General features: G+C 40.3%; 1 protein-coding gene across 1 annotated transcript in view; it reads left to right on the top strand.

The window, feature by feature from the left end:
- Positions 1 to 16953, top strand: part of PTPRN2 (protein tyrosine phosphatase receptor type N2) — a 634871-nt gene extending 617918 nt beyond the window's left edge. Inside the window, 2 exon segments of the mRNA XM_074552744.1 lie at positions 7547 to 7620; positions 12308 to 16953. Of these exon segments, the coding sequence (XP_074408845.1) occupies positions 7547 to 7620; positions 12308 to 12379 (146 nt within the window). The 3' untranslated portion in view covers positions 12380 to 16953.
- Positions 16954 to 18871: the final 1918 nt, after the last annotated feature.

The raw sequence follows: 18871 nt of genomic DNA, 5'->3' as shown, positions 1-18871 counted from the left end.
ACATAAAACATCCAGTGTTAAGCATCTCACCTAACCTAGTTGTCTGGGTCTCCTCTGTCATCAAGGAGACCGATACACACCTCTGGAGGATAATTCTCAGGCAAATGAATTGCCCATCTGAGCTTACCCTCTCTCTCTTAGCTGTTGAGAGAGGAGATGACTAACTCCAATTCCAACTTCAAGGATGGCTGGAGTAGATGAGATGAGGTTGGGCCTTTGAGACTAAGCTAGTTAGTAAATATTACCGGTTTGCTATTAAAACTAATGGTCAGTGAAGAAGTGGTGTTACACTCCCCCTAGTTATGACCCTTTTCTCTTTAATCAGATTGAGTTTGCCCCTCATATGGTGTGATTAAATGTTTTGCTGCAACATTAAGTACTCAATGGGGCAAACACTTGCTGGGGCAGCTACATGAGCCTTCCTTTAGAAGCTCTCAGTGGGAAGCTGGAGGCATGTAGGGCTTTAGGAGATTTGCAAATCTTCAGCATATCTGTGCTATGTCCAGCTATATTAGACATTGGAACCAGCATGGCTGTGACAGTGTAATAGTCCATGAGTGCTGATTTACCCTCCTAACTCCCCAGAGAGCCCACTTCTATCTCTATACACTATATCTATGGCACACAGAAGTGTAGATGGGTATGTTTGTATGTTAGGTTCCTGACAGACCGGGATCTATTTACTGTCTGTCCTTTGGTCTCTCTTAGTTCGCTATCCCCTTGCCGTGGCAAAGCTGAATGCAGAACAGGGCCAGCAAATGCAGTGCCAAAGAAAGCCTCTTTGTGAGTTTCAGATGGGGAGGGAAGGAAGGCAGCCCAAAGCCGCTGCGCGTTTGCTCTGACCGTGACGCGCCACATTAGGCATGAGTCATGCAGCCATCACCCAAACATGACAAACACTTGTGTTCTTCCTAAACACAGGCACTCTGTGATGAGACAGCTTAGTGTCCTCACTGGCACTGTGTTGTTTCTCCTTATTTTCTTCCTCAAGTGTGTTTTTGCTGTTTCACATTATGACACGAGTATCTTGCGGTGCCTGGGAATACTGAGCCGTGCAGGATCCGAGGCTAAAGGCTGTGATCAGCAGCATCCTGCAAACACTAATTGGCTCTTTTTCAGCTTCTAGCAACAGCAGCATAAAGAAGTGTAGTAGGCACTGTTCCTTCAAGATTTTAACAAGCTGATTTTTAATCTTAGCTAACAAGTCCCTTTGCCCTTCAAGGCCTAATTCAAAATCTATACAATATAATAAATATAAAAAGATGCATTAGGCAGGTAATATCTGACTAGAATGAAGGTGAATACTTGCTGCAACAAAAAGAAAGGTGTTTGACAGGTCATATCTGTATTGCTCTTAGTACTCCATTTTTCTCTGTTGGGATAAATGCTTATTCCCACACTGATCATCATAATTTCCTGAAGGAGAAATGGTAAAGGTGCTAATAACCCCCCCTTTACAGCTGCTCAGCACAACTCCTACCTCATATATTCAGTATTGTGATGACTTTATGGTCAAGGAGAACAGAAAGAGAGCTGAGAAAGGTGCAAAAGGAAAAAAAAAAAAAAAAGAGGATCTATCTAGGTCTTCACCTCTCTGGTGTCCAAGTACCTTATAATCATTAATGGATTTGCTTTCATAACAACTCATTAGATAGGAGGAAAAAGGGTTCCTTTTATAAATGATGGTGTGAAACATAGGGTGAATTTAATGATTTAGCCCAAGTGGCTAAATCATTTAGCAGGAAGTTAAAATCTCAGTCTGCAAGAGAACTGAAATCTATCTAAGCATAGCCCCTAATGACCAAGCCATCCTTTAGGAATCACAGTAACAAATTTATAGCCATTCTACAGAGTTATAATCATATCTTTTTGAGGTATATCTGGAAATTTTTCCCAACTAGAAAAATCCTTTTTAATTTAATATTTATGAGCAAAATGCATTTGTGAAACATTCACAAAGAAAATTCTTCAGTTTGGGGTATTTAAAAGGAAACCCCCCACAAATAACTGCTTTGATGAAGTATTTAAACATCATTTTATTTTTATAAATACACAGGAAATTCAGAGCATCTAGAATCTAAAATATTCCTTTTAAGACAGAGCTTTAATATAAAATTCTATCAGCCTCACAGAATCTACACTGCACTTTTCATTAGTACTGAATAAAATAGAACATTTGACTTTGCTTTCAGTGTATGTTGAAGCCTGTTACATAAAAATCTCAAAGATTACCTTAATTAAGCTAAAACTTCTCATGCATTTATGTAAAAATGGTGATTGTTCTTATAACTGAAAAGAAAACAACCCAGCACATTTTCAGATACACAAACTCTATAGTTTGCTGAACCTGAAAAAAATTTTTTAATGATATGTCTTCATTTTTTCTTCCCAGCTGATCCATTTAAAGATGTTATTCCTCTTGACAAACATTGTCATATTCCTGTGCCATCACAGTGACAGCAGTACAGCTACAATGTGGAAGGGACCATCCTCCACAGAGTGTTTCTCATGTGTCTTGTGCTTAGCAAAATAGGACCCCTGCCATGTCTAGGGGAATGAGAAGAGGAGGGAAGCTTTCATTATTATAGTCATAAAACTAACATTCGGTAATTCAGGGTGATTTTAAATATTGTGAGCTGCTGGTCACCTCATGGAGCCTATTGCAGCAGAATTAGGCTGGGTCATTATTTATTGCATAGAAAAGAAAGAAAAGGGGAATTTACCCATGTTTTTATGACATGCTGGATATTGCACTTACACAACTGTCTAAGGGCAAACACTTTAACCCCTTGAGATCTGCTAATCAGGAGCACCAGCTGTTAAGTGCCAGCATGCATCCAGCATTCATGCCTGCAGGGAGAGAAAGGCTTGCAGAGGATATGACCCTAAACTTCAGAAACCTCCTCTCTCCTTGGGGGCAAAATATCATTCAGCTTGCATCTTCTCCTGTTTTCTTTTAGTTTATCCAGTTAATGTTCCTGATGTGAGTTGTTGTGCACTCACTGTGAATGCTTTAAGCCTTTAGGAAGATGATAGTTAATTACTGAAGTTAAAATCTGGCTTGCGCTGGTGTGGAAGTGCTTTCAGAGGTATTTACTCAGCCAGCTCACTGAGCTGCTAAGGGCAGGGGAAGGCTGGCAGTATCTGGCTCGCAGTGAATTACTGAAAATGTATGTTCTGTTTAAAAAAAAATAGCACATTGCACAGTCATTTTTCCCAATACTGTTGGTACAATATTAGCTCAGTCTTGCACTAAGTTACATTTGTATGTTCATTTAAAACAAGCAATGAAATCTGTTGTGAAAAAGCCTGTCACAAACACAACCCAAATTTATTCCTTGCAAAGTAAAATACAGTCAAAAGGTGAAAAGACCATTCCTTATTTTTAAATGCTTCTTTTATCCTTTTCTTTAGCTTCTGAAACCAGTGGCAGACACATATATATTGGTGGAAAGAAAAGATAGAAAATACTGTATTTTTGACATATTTTGTTGTCTTTTCCAAATGTCATTTGCTCTCCAGCCTAGTATTTTTAACCCTTCCTGTAGATTATTTGTTATATGACAATAAATTGACATCTGCATCTATTACTGGGCTTAATAGTTTAGAAGCCTAAGCAAAACACTTCCAATAATTGGATATCATTGGAATCAGTGGATCAAGCTCTTCTTGCTTTTGCTCTAAACCACTGCATCAAATTCAGTTTGCATGGGTTTTCCAGATAAGCAGTGTTTCAAATGCCTTTGCAGTGTGTGGATATTTTGCAGCCATCTCAGTAAGAGCATGATTTGACCCTAATGTCCTTAGATACAATATTCCTCTTTCCTGATGTCATGTAGCATATGCTGTATTTTTTGTCACCTGAACTGGCTCAAAAGCATAAATAAATTGTTACTGGGTACTATATAATGTAATGCCATATTGTCATTCTCCCAAATGAAAGAGGAAGCCTCAGCATGGCAAAGAAAGTGTTGAATTTGTGTCAGATTTCAGCAAAATAATTCCAAAGAGAGGTGAAAGTTCATGCTGCACTTAAACAGTGAGCTCTTCTCACCTGTGAAGGCAGGTTGGGTTCAGACCTCCCTTTGTGCCTTGAAAATTTCTTTCTTTGTCTGTGTCTGTCACCAGAAAACTTTTTACAGACTATTGCACACGCCAGTGGTAGTCAGCTGAATTTACATAATCCAGCAGCAGAGTATCCTAAACTTGAATAGAAAAAAGCCCTCATCACAAAATGAGATTTAATAGAGGACTAGCAATATATATTTAAACTCATTTGTTTTAGCCACAATAAGGGAATAGATGCAGAACATATAGATGCAGAGGAGGAAGAGAGACTTACACATGCAGAGAGAGAACAAGTCATGCTGGCTTTTTCCTATGCCATTGATTTCATCTCCTGTCCTGTGAATTTTCTTGTTCCAAGGTGTTTTTCTTCTGAAACAGTGTCCTGTCTTTGCAGCCCTAAGTTTCATTGATCAGTCTCTCCAGGCACTTACATATCACCATAGTATCCAAGGCATTCAGAGGTGGAAAAAATGGTGTAGCAAACCAATCCTTGTCTCTGCTTTGGATTGCCTCTAATGCCTTGGCATCTCAACAAGACACTTGATTTGCTCTGGTTTTCCTTAAAATTGCCTATGGCTGAGGACATCTGAAATGCTTTTGGATGACCTGATGATCACAACACATGGGCTAGGGACACTAGTGAGTAAAGACTGATGTTTTAGGGACTTTACTGACAGAACACTTCAGAACAAGCTTCCCCTTAAGCACACCAGCCCACTGGGACTGTTCTGATGTTCCAGTCCATGCATATGCTTTGGTGTTTTGCTAAATCAGGATTTTTTAATCAAGTGTTGTTCATACTATTAGTCATGTCATTCCCTTAATGATGATAAAAAAGCAAATATCAGTTCACTAGTAAATGCTGCAGTCTGCATCACAGAAATGGAGCAATTAACTCTTTCAACAGTAAACTCAGAAGCCTGTCTGGCCACTAAAGAGTGTAACAATGTCTTATCATAAACCTTTTCTCTTTTTGTTCAGAGGGTAGAGTATTTTCAAATAAAGATCATCCCTCAGTGTTGGGGGGACAGAGATGTTACACTCATGGGTACTTGAGCTGCCAGCTGCAGTGGAGGATCTCTGGGTTCATCCTTGCAGCAAACACCTGGGAAGCTCAGAACTGTGGATAGCCTTGTCCATAGATAGCAGTGTCTTAAATATTTCTCAAATCTTAATTTCTGAAAGGAGAATTCCTCTTACTTTGAACCAAGATGTTGCTGGAAGTTTTTGTTTCCTGGTAATCAAATGAGGCTACATGTGAGGCTGTAAAGCATGTGCAGCACTCACATAGCTCTGCTTCCATCCACAGCTGTGGTGGAACAGGAAAACCCCACAAAATTGCACGTGTGTGAGATTAAACACTGAAGAGAGCTACTGTGTTTTACCAGTGTTAGGGTTTGTGAAGAGGGTACCTTTAGTGATGCTTTCCAGATGAATTGCCACCGCAAAACCTGCAACAGATTTAAGGTATAATTACTGTCAGTGGTATCAGACTTTACGGTGTATGTAAGTATTGCTTTGCTCTGTTGTAAGGAGATTTGGGGGGTTTTAATTTTCAAATAAAACCTTCTATTTTTTTTTTCAAAGCTCATCCCTGTAAATCCTGGGGAGGGGTGGGGAGCAAAAGGCATGCAATGTCCCAACCCATAGTAATTAGCAAAACTGTCTGTAAGACACCATTTCTAAATTGTCACTAGTATATTTACTGAAAGAATTCATTCATTTTCTAATACAGCTGAAGAACATATTTTCATTTATTTGAAGAACATATTCCAAATAAATTATTCTTGTAGAGCTGTTGCTATTTTTAAATATAATTTCATCATTTTTATCCAGGAAACCAAATTAAATCATTCATCATTCATTGCTATTCTGAATTTTTGTAAAAGATGATGCTAAGATATAAAGCTGAGTTGGGTAAATGAGGGGGTGCATGATGTTTGCATTGATATGAACCCAACTATGGGTAGACAAGCCCTTAAATACAAGAGTTGTATGAGGAGTGGTAAGTGTTGGGTCCAATTCTCCAAATCCAGTTCTGGGAACTCAACAAGTATGTGTTCTAGATGTGTACAAGTTACATTGCAGCAGCAGTGCTCTAGTGCATGGCCACTGAAACCCCTGTGAATATTTGGGAATATTTAAATGCCTCCAGAAGGAAGTCCCAAATTGGCAGAGGGTGGCTCGGGAAGTTTTTAGGACCAGGCAACTGGAAGCAGTTGACAAATCTTCTTCAGAGCCCACCACTGAGTATCCCTTAAACAGAGCATATTCCAGAACTGTGGCCAGTCCCTGCCCTTGATAAACCATCCAATGACAAAAGTGAATGTACAAAAAAGGAGAGACCTGAGGTCAACACGATTCCATCTCCTGTAGCTGTGGGCCCACATCAGCCCCAGGAGAATGAACAGCCACCCAGGGCAGTAGGGCACAGGGGAGCAGGGATGGGGTGGTTACACTTGCATTAGGATGACCCTCTGCCCATCTGCCTGGTGCTTTGGTTCCATGAGATGGTCTTGCAAGATGCAGAAGGGAGAAGATACAAGAAGGCCAAATTCTGCATGTGAACTTTTCACCTCAAAGGATTTCCAGCCAGGCTTCCATTCTTGAAGCTCATACAGGAATGACCAAAATCCTGATTCCCTCTCAATCCCTTCCTAAAACATCAGATTAGGCACTTAAGGAAAATGAGAAGAGTGGTCTTGAGATATCAGTCACTGGAGGAAATTGAGGAGGAAATCAGCATCTCCCTGCCCCCTTCAGTTTTGTAATCTTTGTGGATTATAAGAAAGGGAAGGGGCTCAAGGACTTGCTTTGATCTCCATAGTTCATCTATTGAAAGGAAGCTCCTCCATGTGTGTGGGGCAGGGAGCCAGCCCCAGCCAGGCTTCTGTGCCTGTTTCACGTGCCCTGGTGCCACCCATGGCTGCAGGGCAGCTGTGTCCAGACACCCAGAGTGGAACCTAAAGAAAATGCCACAGACTGGCCAGGTGAAACAGTGACCACACAGCAAGGTGGTCTGACAGGTCCTGAGCTAGGAACCACAGACGGATTTTCTGGATGTCAGCTGCAGGTGACAAAAGGTCACCTAAATCTTGTTTTTACAGCATTAATCTATGTGTGGTTCAGGCCCTTAATTCAGTGCATGCTCTTAGAAGTGACAAAGGGGATGCTCAGTGGCATTGCCATGACAGACCCTCAGGTTCCACAAAATATATTCTGCTCTGGTGCAGAGACATTTTTAAGAATTTGTTTTTCTCTGGCTTCTCTTGACTTAATGTTAGTAAAAGGTGCCCCAACCTCTTATTTTTCTATATGAAGACAAAAATTGCAGCTGCCTGCCAAGTCTGCTGAGAGATGGATGTAATAATTTTCAATTGGACTCTTAGCCCAAAGGGAACCCGACAGCAAGAGATTGACAGATGCAGCATGGATTATCTTGTGCTCTGAACTCAGCCCAATTTGTGGTTTGTTGCAGGTGCTAAAGAGATTGATATTGCTGCTACCCTGGAGCACTTGAGGGACCAGAGACCAGGCATGGTCCAGACAAAGGTACTGTCAATAAATCCACTGGGATTTTAAATACATTAAAGGTCTTTCACAGTAGTTGTTTTCATGACAGAAGAGAAAGGGTATGACCTAATTTAACGCAGGTCGCTTGCTGATTACTCTGTTTGGCTCCCTCCCAACTGAGGTTTATTTATGCTGAAGATTTATCTAGGTTACTTTCTTTGGTGTTTACTGTTCTTTCTTGTAACATCTCCAGCATCTATCTTGATTACCATATATGAAGGGCAGTCAAGACAACAATCTATAGCCTGCTAAAGAAAATGTGCATTTGAAAGAATGTTCTTGCTTTCATCCTGAACTATGGATTATTTTCTTCAAGTATCTGTGCTTAACTGTGCTTGTAATATTTTTTTTTAAAGCTTCTACTCATTAAAGAGAATGTAAATGCTGCATTTGATATTTTTTTCTGAAAAAAAAAAAAAACTCAGAAGTTTTGAATTAAAGGAAATAAAGTTTTGCAGGGAATCAAGTAATTTTTAGTATCTTTGAATGAAGGAGCTTGCATCAGCCTTTATGGATGTAACATGGCAACTATATTTTTACACTTTGGTGAGATGAATGCCTTACTCTCAAATTCCTGTCAGTTGTAATAGTTTTGACATTTTTCTACAATGTAAAACTTTTAAACATAGTAGCTGATGGTGCAATTCTAGTCCCTTAAATTAGAAATGAAGCTTTCTGTTATTAACAATTCCGGTGATGTATGGAATGATATTGTGGGATATGTGCTGCAAGTTAAGAGCTGCAAATATGACAATAAAAAAACTCTTTCCTGGTATGAAGGTGAAATAAATCAGTTTATGGCCTTATAAAATATCAAATGATAGTTATAGTCCCAAACTGAGCAACAAGAGCAATGTGACAGCACTGGGTCTTGGCCAGGCTGGAACTGATAGGAAATTCTGCAGTGTTTAGGGAGTTGAAATTGCTGAGGGGCAGAGGTGAAATAAGTATGTTTTGCAGAAATCATTGGTTCATAATTTTTCCTGAATCTCTTCCCAATTATGTTATTTCCCACTAATATTAGGGGAAAGCGCTGGTGAATAGCAGCTTGGGGAGTGTTAATTATTATTTACCAATTAAGTAAATGCATGAAAAATAAAGATGAGCTAGTCAAAACTAACTAATCTTTATCTGCAAGGAAGACATAAAATTGCACAAGTCTTTCTTCTGCTTTGATTGTTCCAACTGGAACAAAAGGCAAATAGCACACAGTATCCAATGTCATATATATTTACTCTGAGGTAAGATGCAAATCCTGGACTACTCTGCAAATGCATTCAAAATATGTAGCAGCTCTGTGGCAACATAGAGCTCAGATTCCAGTTTCCTTTTCAGGGCAGAGAAATTATGGCTTGTTGCCTTCAACGGAAGGAAAATCATAGCTCCTGAAGGAAAGAATGAGTTTATGTGAACAACTTCTTCTACTTAGCTCAGCAATAGTTACCTGAATTCCACGAAAATCTCCCTCAAGACATGGTTTTTCCCTCCAAACATTTGTCTGGAAGAGCTTCAGAAAACAAATGTACCCTGTGTTTTCATCCAGGGTGAAAAATTTTCTCAGGATATTGCTTATCTCTCCTCTTGCTCCTTCTTCCATCATTGTCATTTTCTCAAAACCACCCAAATCACTTATTCAAGCTAATGTCTTGCAAATTATAAATATCTGGTTACATGCTAGCAATGCATGATCCCCAGAGAATTTTTCTGATGGATTTAAACAAACCCCTGTGCTTTCCCAACTGAATACAAATGAGGAATATTAGACTCTTGGAGTAATTTAAAACGATGGATTAAAAGTCAGGTTAGAAATGCCAATTACAGAATATCCCTAGGCAAAATAAACACCAACTTCCTTCAGCAATGTTATTTTGTTTCCAGCAGGCAGCGCTCCACCTTTCCAACAGGCATGGGAAAGATTTGTTTGCAGCATTTTGTCTTCTGGAAGGGATCTTTAATTCAGAAGCACTGTATATAATAAATTGTAATGAAATTATCATAACCACATTCTGCATTTCTGAGAAGCATAATGGAGAGTTTTTGGGTTTGTTGGATTTTTTTTTTTTCAGGAGAATTGTAAAATAGAATTGATATGTCACATATGAGAGGAAAAAGTAATGAAGGAGGAAGTGAATTGTCTGTGATGGGAAAAAGATATATTTCTTATTTTTCCTGTCTCCTCTATCCTCTCACAATCTATAATAGTAGATAGATTCCTTACTGTGTTATATATGCTACATGAACTCACTTTGTTTTCCTGGGAATTTTTATCTGTAGACTTAATGAAACACAGCCATAGTTACTTTTTACTAAGTATATTCTATTTTTAGAGCAGAATTTTTAGAATATATTTTTTATTAGTGATATTCTGTTTATTAAGTATATTGTCACCTCTGCATTATAGATAAACTGACATCACAGAATGTCTGCCCAGCTCTGTTTTCTAGGCAAAACTAGATGTTAAAATTCATCTCCAGGCAGTCTTGTATATGCAAATAGAATATGTGAATGGCAGTGTAGCTGTACAAAACAACAAACTGATCTCCTTAAAAATTACTGACATTAATTTGCTCTAACTGCAGTTGTCCTCATGGAGAAGTGTGGAAGGCGTGGGAAGGCTTTTCCTGGGAGGGTGGTGATGCCCAGCAGTGGAAGTTGCACTCCCTGCCTTTCACCTGGGTGTGTTATGCAGAAGGATGCAGGGGAAGAGCTCAGCTGGCCATCCCTGACCGGCCATGTCCCCACACAGCTCGTGTCTGCTCTCCTGTCCCTTCACTGCAGTCAGAGCTCTGGCTGTGCAGATCACACCTGTGAATTGTTTTACTCAGTCATTGAGGTCACATTGCCTGTTGCTCAGTCCCTGGTGAGGCAGACACTCTTCCTCAGGCTTTTTGAGCTGCTGCAAGCACCCAGTTTGGTTCTGCCCCAAAACGGCCCAAATTTGCCCTCTCTGATCCTGCTGCTCTCCAGCTTCTCTCACACTCATTGTGCTCTGGGTAAATACAACTGATGCTCCTGGATGGCCCCCAGCATTCCCAGTGCTTCCTTTAATTGCAGAGACTTTAGACAGTGCAGGGAGCCTTAGGCAATCATGCCCACCATTTTCAGTGCCTACTGAGGATGAGTCCTTCTCTTTAGGGTGAACTGATGTCTGATTAAAAGCTGTTGGCTGCAGTCCAGCTAGTGTACATGGATTCCACTTTGACAGCACCAAGCAGACAGCAAAATTCTTGAATGGCAGTGTCGCTGAGAAATTATTCTGAGTTTTATTCTGCTTTTTCTGCTCTGGCACTGTGCCCATCATTGCTTCTCTGAAGCATCTCTGCATGGGAGCTGACTGCAGTTGGGTAAGACAAGGCAGAGAAGACTGGCACTGGATTGCCGGAATTAAGAATCAGCTGCCTGTCTGAACTTTGAGTTGTACATCTGTAGTTTGTTCTTTTCTTCCTGTACCTTTCTGCAGTAAAATGAAACTCTGTGGAAAATTAATGTTATTGGTTCAGTGATCACTTTTAGAGGTGGCTGTGTTCTGTAACCATCCCACACAGCCTCTGCCAGCACGAACTGAGATGCCAGAGGTACAGACCTCCAGTTTTCTAATGGGACACACAGACAGTATCCCAGCAGTGATCTTGGCATGCTTTGCAGGGTGCATCTCAAACCTGCATCCTCAGAGTCAATTCCTCAGCAGCTCTTGATCCCAGCTACCTTAAACCTCTGGAGTACTTCCAGAAAATCCATTAATTTCTCCACAGTCCTTATCTGGTGTCTTCGATTTGCCTATATTTCGAGAAAACTTTCCACTGGAAAGTTTCAAACTCCAAATCAGCAGTCAGTTATTTCGGTAAGCTAAATTACTGAGAAAAAAAATCACTTGCTTGGAAAATATAACACCTGTTAACCTTGAGGATTTAAAACTGCTTTGTCCTTCTGTAGGACTGCACAGTTCAGGAGTATGTTAGGTTTGCACTCAGAAGAAGAAGCCATTCACAGCTGTGTCCTTCACACCTCTGCCAGCCCAGCACAGAAGCTGGCAAATCATTTTGGTGTTGAGGTTACAGTAAAATAATAGCAGAGAAAAGCCTTCCCAAGTATGTCTAATGTAGGAGTGGTCTTAACAAAATTGAATAGTTTGTGAGTGTGGAGAGGACATTAAAAAAGAGAGGTTTAAAAAGATCAATCAGCCAAAAAACAGATATTGTTCTATATAATAGATATCAGGGGAGGAGATATTTACTTTAGATTCTTTCAACTAGAAACAGTCCTGAGAAAAGCCAAAGTCTCTGCTTTACAGCATCTCACTTACTTCATATTTCAATAATGTACTGAGTTCCCATCTCTGTGTCTGAAGTAAATGGCTGGTGATCAGCTACTCCCAAACCCTTCTGACCATGCAATGGCAATAAATCATCATGTCCCAACAGCTTGGGTTCTGCCACTAACATTTTTCTCCATTAAAATGACTCCAGCTTCGAGATGCTGTCAAACATATTATATGACATCAATAATCCAAGAACATTTTGTTCCTTTCCCTTGCAGTGTACAGTTCATCCTGCATATTCATATTTTTAACAATGTCTTGAGGAGGTTCAGCTGCAGAACAGAGCGCCAGGCTTTGTGGGAAGTGTTTTGTTTTATTATTCAGGGTGTGCGTTTGTTCTCTCCGCAGGAGCAGTTTGAGTTTGCTCTGACAGCGGTGGCAGAGGAAGTGAATGCAATACTCAAGGCCCTTCCCCAGTGAGCAGCTCGGTCTCCTGAAGGTTCCTGCAGAATCCATCCCTCGTTTTCCTCATCCTCAGTCCCTGTGAATGTTCTTGGAAACCGTGACCTGACCTTAACTGTGTATCTTCTGTTGTAACCACATAGTGATTGGGTCCTTACAAACTGCTTTAGCTGGTAAAAGTTCAACAGTTAAAATGTGTATTCTGTTTTTTTGGGGTTTAAACAAATTTTTTAAAGTACATCAAAGCCTCGGATTAAGTGACAGAACAATCCATCTAATTCCTCCTACATCCTCGAAGCCCTGAATGTCACACTTTGAAAGCACACATTCGTGTTCTTAATAGAAAATATACAATATCGTGGGTAATTAGTGCAGTCAATATAGTCTCAGAAAACAGTGTTCTGTTATATTTTGTAACTTCTCAAAGGCTGAATAAGAGTGGGGGCCTAAAGAGGATGGTGATTGTTCCCATACAGAGCCAAGCTGGAGCATGAAACTGCTGTGGGTGTGAGCAAACACAGGTCCAGGCTCTGGCAAGGAGAGCTTGCACCTTCTCATGCCAGGCTTTGGCAAGCAAATGTTTTCTTAACTGTTGTTTACTTTTCAGCTTTGTGCCATGAGAGGAAGAAAGTCTGAACTTTGAGTAAAAGAGGCTTGCATGGTTGTTGCAACTGGGGAGAAAACATGTTGGTCACATTTATGGAAAGCCAGGGATAATGAGCACAACTCTGGCCATGTACCTGGCACTGACAGCACAGAAAAGGAGAGCATAGGCTCCCCTCAAATGATGGGAAAGGTCCTGTCAGCAGTCAGGTAATTGTCTGGAGCTGTTATGGAAAGAGATTGTTGGTTTTATGGGATTACTGAGGAAGAAAATGGGATTCTCCCCTTTATACCTTTGCATTTCCCTCTGTAATGCTCCGCTGTGCCATCCTTTGTAGCCAGGAAAGTGTATTTCTGTAAAAGGCTGGCTGAAGAAGAAATCTCCAATCTGCATTTTATGACTCTCATCGAGTTTGTCTGATCCAAGCATTTGTTGCAGCTCTCTGCAGAGGCTTTGCTCACTTCTTGTTCTGCAGGACACCTATTTGAACTGAGCACGAAGGGGTAAAGCAGCACAAAGATTGAATTTCAGAGATTCTTGTGTTCTCAAAAGCCTAATGCCTACTGTTGCAAAGTAATGCTAAAATATGTCTGTAAATGGTTTGGATATGCAATCTTGCTTCTGTGATTTCACAGGTTCAGTTGTGGCACTTTTCTAAAGGAATTTACATTATTGATAGAAAGTACTCTGATATGTTTGAATGAAGGGCCTGAGAGTAAAATTATTGAAGGTACCTAAGTGATCTAGGCTATTAATTTCATTTTCAAAAGTGAATATATGGATGCTTTTTCATCTGCTATCCTACATCTCCATGATGTAAGAATCTGGGGTGCTTTTTTCCCAAAATCTTATGAGTATTGTGTGCTTGAAACCATATTAGGCTAATTGTTTAACTTCAACACTGGAAAATATATCATTGAATTTAATTTGGGAAGGGGAGCTTTCATAAACTTCTAATCAGTGCAATGTTAAAAATAACAGTATCATACAGTTTTGCTGGCACAGAGGTGATGAGCATCAATCAAAATCAACCACGTTGCAATTTTGTGTTGTAGGTGTGGATATTGGTGATTTCTTCTTTTTAGCAATTAAAGAGGTCCTTAAAAAAAAAATAGCAGAAGGCTTGTTACTTTTTGCCATACATTTTTGTATGCTTTACTTGATATATGCTGTTGCCAAATTTGTGCATCCCATTACTACAGCAGTGCAGAGCAGTTACTGCAGATGCCATCATCCTCTTAAGTACACATACTGTACATTAAGCCACATGTTTATTTTATGGCCTAAGCATTTTAGAGCTTTCCTAGCAATAACTAAAAAAACTAATGGAGTATAAATGAGAAAATTGCCTTTTTCATTTGATAATTTAGGTTCACTGGGATTCTTTTATTACTTTAGCTAACACAAAATTTCAGATCAGGGCAGATGAGATCAGTTTGAGCTGTATCAGCAAGTGTTTGAAGTAGATTTACTGTGAGCCACGTACTGCAGCTTTCTGAAAATACAGGTGTATGCAAACAAACTGTCCAAAGAATCAAAACTGGGGCATCCTAAGCCAAACCCTGTCTCTGATTACTGGGTGGAATTATTTTCCAGTGTTAGATGCTGTGCCATCACCCACTGCCAATGGGCGAAGGGGGTTTTACCACAGATTTCTGCCCTGGGATTCATTAGTGTTTGCCTCCTGGCTGTCCCTGTGCATACCACCAACATGACTGACGAGCCTTTCGTTGCACTTCAGGAACATTTTTTAATTGTTCTTTGGCAAATATTTGCATTTCATAATAGCAATTTCAGGGTGATCCCTATTAATTCACAAGCCAGCTGAGTGTGGGACTTCATGCTTCAGAGTTTATTTAGCGTAGATTAGAGGGCATTAATCTTCCCCAAGGCTAATGGGGCAGGAATGTATTGTTTTACTCATCCTTGTAGAGCAGTTTACACAACAGAAAGATGCAGTTTTACTCAGAGGGTTAGAGTATCTCCCACTGACTGTCATCGACAATCCTGTTATTTCAGCCATGTTTTGTACAGTTCTTCCACAAAGAGGTGCAAGGCTTATTCTGTTGACTGTAAACAACCACACAGAATATTTCATCTGTGCATAGCACACTGTTCACACCTCTCAATAAATGCCCTGCTTCTGGGTGTGATAATCTGCTGCAGGGTCAATTAGTGAAACGCAGGTTTCAGGTGCACCAGGGCAATCTGGAGGGATCTGACTATCTATTTCCCAGGAAGATGCCAAAGCCATGGATGAAGCCACAGAGATGGATTTGCCATGCAGGGCAGGTATTTATTTTCACTGAAGTTAACTTAATCCTTGTGATCTGGTGAAGGATGTTATTCAGGCCAGCCCCCAGTCACTTGCACTAGACGTGGGATGCTCCCCATGTTCACTGTCAGGTTGAGCTGAGCTTCTGCCTGAAGACCAGGATCACCTGAGAGCTCAAAGTCAAATGAGACCCACCACCCTTCTCTGTTCAATTTTCTGCTGATCTTTAGTAAATTCATTGCCATTGAAGCTGGGGCTGGTGCCTGACTTGGCCACAAACAGCATGTGTTTAATATTGGACACACTCACATTCCATACAAATGGAGTGTACAGGTTCTGTTTGTGTGCTTGAGCCTTTAAATTACATTTTAGGGGGCAACCTGAGGGAGGGTGATTTAACCCCACTGTTCCTCACTGGTCAGAGGCAGAAATCCCTGTTGTCCCACAGGCAGCACACAGAGTTGCTGTCCCTGAGCAGGGACCTGAGCAGAGCCCTGCTGATGCAGTCAGTGTGTCCAGACAGGAGGGACAGAAAGGTGGATGATACCAGAGTTGATATTTCACAGGAGTAAAAGCACAGTTGCTCTCTTCAGCCTTTGCCCTTGCCATGACATGGGCTGGGACTTAGAGGAATGGAGAGGCAGGACAGCCCCGTTCCCCAAATCCCAGATCCCTAAGGTTCAGCCTGAGGCACAGTGTGGGGTTTGCTGTTGGCTTCAGGTGTTCAGGTGTGACCTGTAACCATTGCTGGTGGCCACTGCCATGGGACCTGCTGCAGCCCAGGTAAGTCCCATCCCAGTGGAAGTCCCTGGCCAGGAATGAATTTCAGCAGAAAATCACAAATCCAGATCTCAATCCAGTAGCAAAACAAGCCAGATTATTTTTATAGAAGCTACTAAATGTTTAACACATTTCAAAATATTTTTAGAATCTACACCCATGACTAAACCTTGTCCCTGTCTCCAGCATGCATGCAGAACCAATCCCCATCCATTCCCGGGGGAATGACAGCTATAGTACCTGTAAGGAGTTCATGCTTTATTAGTCAAGTGGAACATTAATAAAACCTGGCCCACTTCATAATTTCCAGAATAGTCATTAATTAAAAAAACTGTTTATTGGAACAGAAAACAAGAATTTGATTAGCTTTGTTACAGAACAATAGCTCTCCTCATTTTTATTCTGCATATTTTATTCTTTCTTTAGAAAATTCTCTTAAGAAGCATTTGAGATAATTCGCTTTTTAAAACTGTACAGTTTCTATGGTTTTGCTTTTTAAATGAGAGTACACTTTGTAGATTTGATTATTATATTTTTCTGTTAATATTACATTGGGCATTACAAAAGCATTCCCCACCACAGTGAAAAGAAAGTGATCCTGTTGGTTTATTGTAAAAGAAAAAAAAATAATTAAAACAAAATTGCAGAGCTGTGGCATACTCAATCCAATTAGAGCATGACTCTTTACTACTTTTCATTTACCACATGAGAAAAAAAATAGTTACACCAGCAAGATTTCATTTGAAGCTGTTCATGCATGCTGTTTGTACTGTATTTGATGGCATAATATTGTTTTGTTTACAACCTTTTCTTTCTCGTCATTCTATTATATTCTTTATATGTATATAGTTAAAAAAAAAGATTATACAAAGTATTTTGTTCTACCTCTGTAAAGATCATATTTGTGAATAAAGTCACGTTGTCTGTGCAGTATGGTATTGTGAATACAGCATTAAAAGCTGGTGCTTTGCTTTTATTTGGGGGTGGGAGTGGTGCTGATGTCTCCTGCTGGAGGGGGGGGTCTGACTATCCAAGGTGGGAACAGGAGGCTCACAGGGAGGGGCACAAATGCCCTGCTGATGGCTTGGATATGCACATTTCATCTGCTCTGAACAGAGACTGCAGCCAGCTCTGGCTCAGGTGTGTGGCCCTTAGTACTGAGCCTTACAGGATTTTGATTGAGATGGATTTCTGTATTCAGGCCAAAAATGAAGCAAAAGAATCACAAAGTTACAGGGACCCTCCTTGTACTGCCAGGAAGTGGGGAAAAAAATCACCTAGAACTTGTGCCACAGAGTGTACAAGTTAACAAAGAAATTAAATGGAACCTGCTTTCAGGAAAATTAAAGGCAGGAAAATGTTTTGGGGAAGCTGGTGGATCAGACCATCAGAAAATGGCCAAGGATTTATAGTTTTAAAATAGTAGAAGTTCATAGGAGTATTTGAACAGGTAAAGGAAACTTCTCACTGTTACATCAAATAAGGTTAAAAGAAATAAAGTATGAGGTTACCACACAAACACAGCGTTCAATAAAAGGTCTTTTTCCTGGAGTAAAGGAAGTCATTTTCCCATAAGCACTGTTCATGATATGAAGGTTTTGGATCTTCCCATTAAATACTTACTGTCAGCTGTCAGAGCAGTCTTTGGGTTTGGACAGCCCTGGCATGGCAGTTTCCATGGTCCTGTGTTATGCGTTGAAATTTCACTTGTGTTTTGAAGAAGACTTAAAATATGCTTTCCACTTACCTGGAAATCACTAGAAAAATGTAAACAGAAACCTAAAGTGGTCCTGGTCCAGCTCGCTTCCTTCCCATCAGAATAATCAGATTTTACATTCTTTAACCTTGTTTATGTAGTTGCATGTTTTAATATCTGTGCCTTTCTCAGTGTAAGAAGGTGACTTTCATCTTGGAAGCAAAATATATGCACCATTACAGCTATTTTCCTGTTGGTGTAATTTAGGTCTTTCATCTCCAAGACAGCTTTCTGAAAACTCCAGTAACATCAGATGGAGGACAAAAAGAGAAATGTGTTTAACTGTATAAATACTGGAGCATTGTGAATCTTCTAGATAAAACCAAAGCTACCAGTTGTGCATCATCCATTCATGCAGGCAGTGCTGCTCTGGCCTCACACTGCACAGGTGCACACAGCTGTAAGAACAAGTGGGATGGGACTGGTATTCCTGGTTTTGGATGCTGAGCAAAGAACTGCACAGCCACACGGAGGGATATCTAGGCTGGGTTTATGTGTGATTGAAACAACTGAGCCCTTGGGGAAATTCTTCTTAAGTCAAAAATTAATTTCTCTCCTTGAGAGTGCACCAGTTAAACCCCCCACATGCAGGAAATCAGCAATACAGATAAAAGACTCAGTGTGGCTGACCAATCTGGGAATTCAGACTTTGTAAGGTTTGAGCTATTTGGCTGATATTCTGTTAATGTTACATTGCACTGCCCCAGAGTTTTCCTGCAGTAGCTTTGGTCACACTTCTCAAAGATACATGAATGTATTGCTCCCATCATTTCCAGCATATAGAGCAGGTGGGATTCATCTTAACCAGCCTCTGTGCAGCTTTTCATGGACTTCCACAAACCACCCACTCATCATAAGCTTCCTCTGTGGTCAATAAAGGAAAACAGAGCATTTTTAGAGTGGGAATTACCTGGTTTGGCTTCCACTTCACCATGAGGTAATTCATCCTATTCACCCCATACTCTGAAACAGGGAACATCAAAATTTTACTATGTGCTAAGTACAAAAGCATTTCCTTTCTATATTGTAAACCTATTCCCTCAAAACTGCATTGGATCACTTGTCAGAAAAAGTGAAGTGATTTCTGGTTTTATA

The sequence above is a fragment of the Zonotrichia albicollis genome, chromosome 1, assembly GCF_047830755.1.
Source record: "Zonotrichia albicollis isolate bZonAlb1 chromosome 1, bZonAlb1.hap1, whole genome shotgun sequence".
Lineage (NCBI taxonomy): Eukaryota > Metazoa > Chordata > Aves > Passeriformes > Passerellidae > Zonotrichia > Zonotrichia albicollis.
The sequence above is the reverse complement of the archived record's forward strand: the minus strand, read 5'-3'. Positions and strand labels throughout refer to the sequence as shown.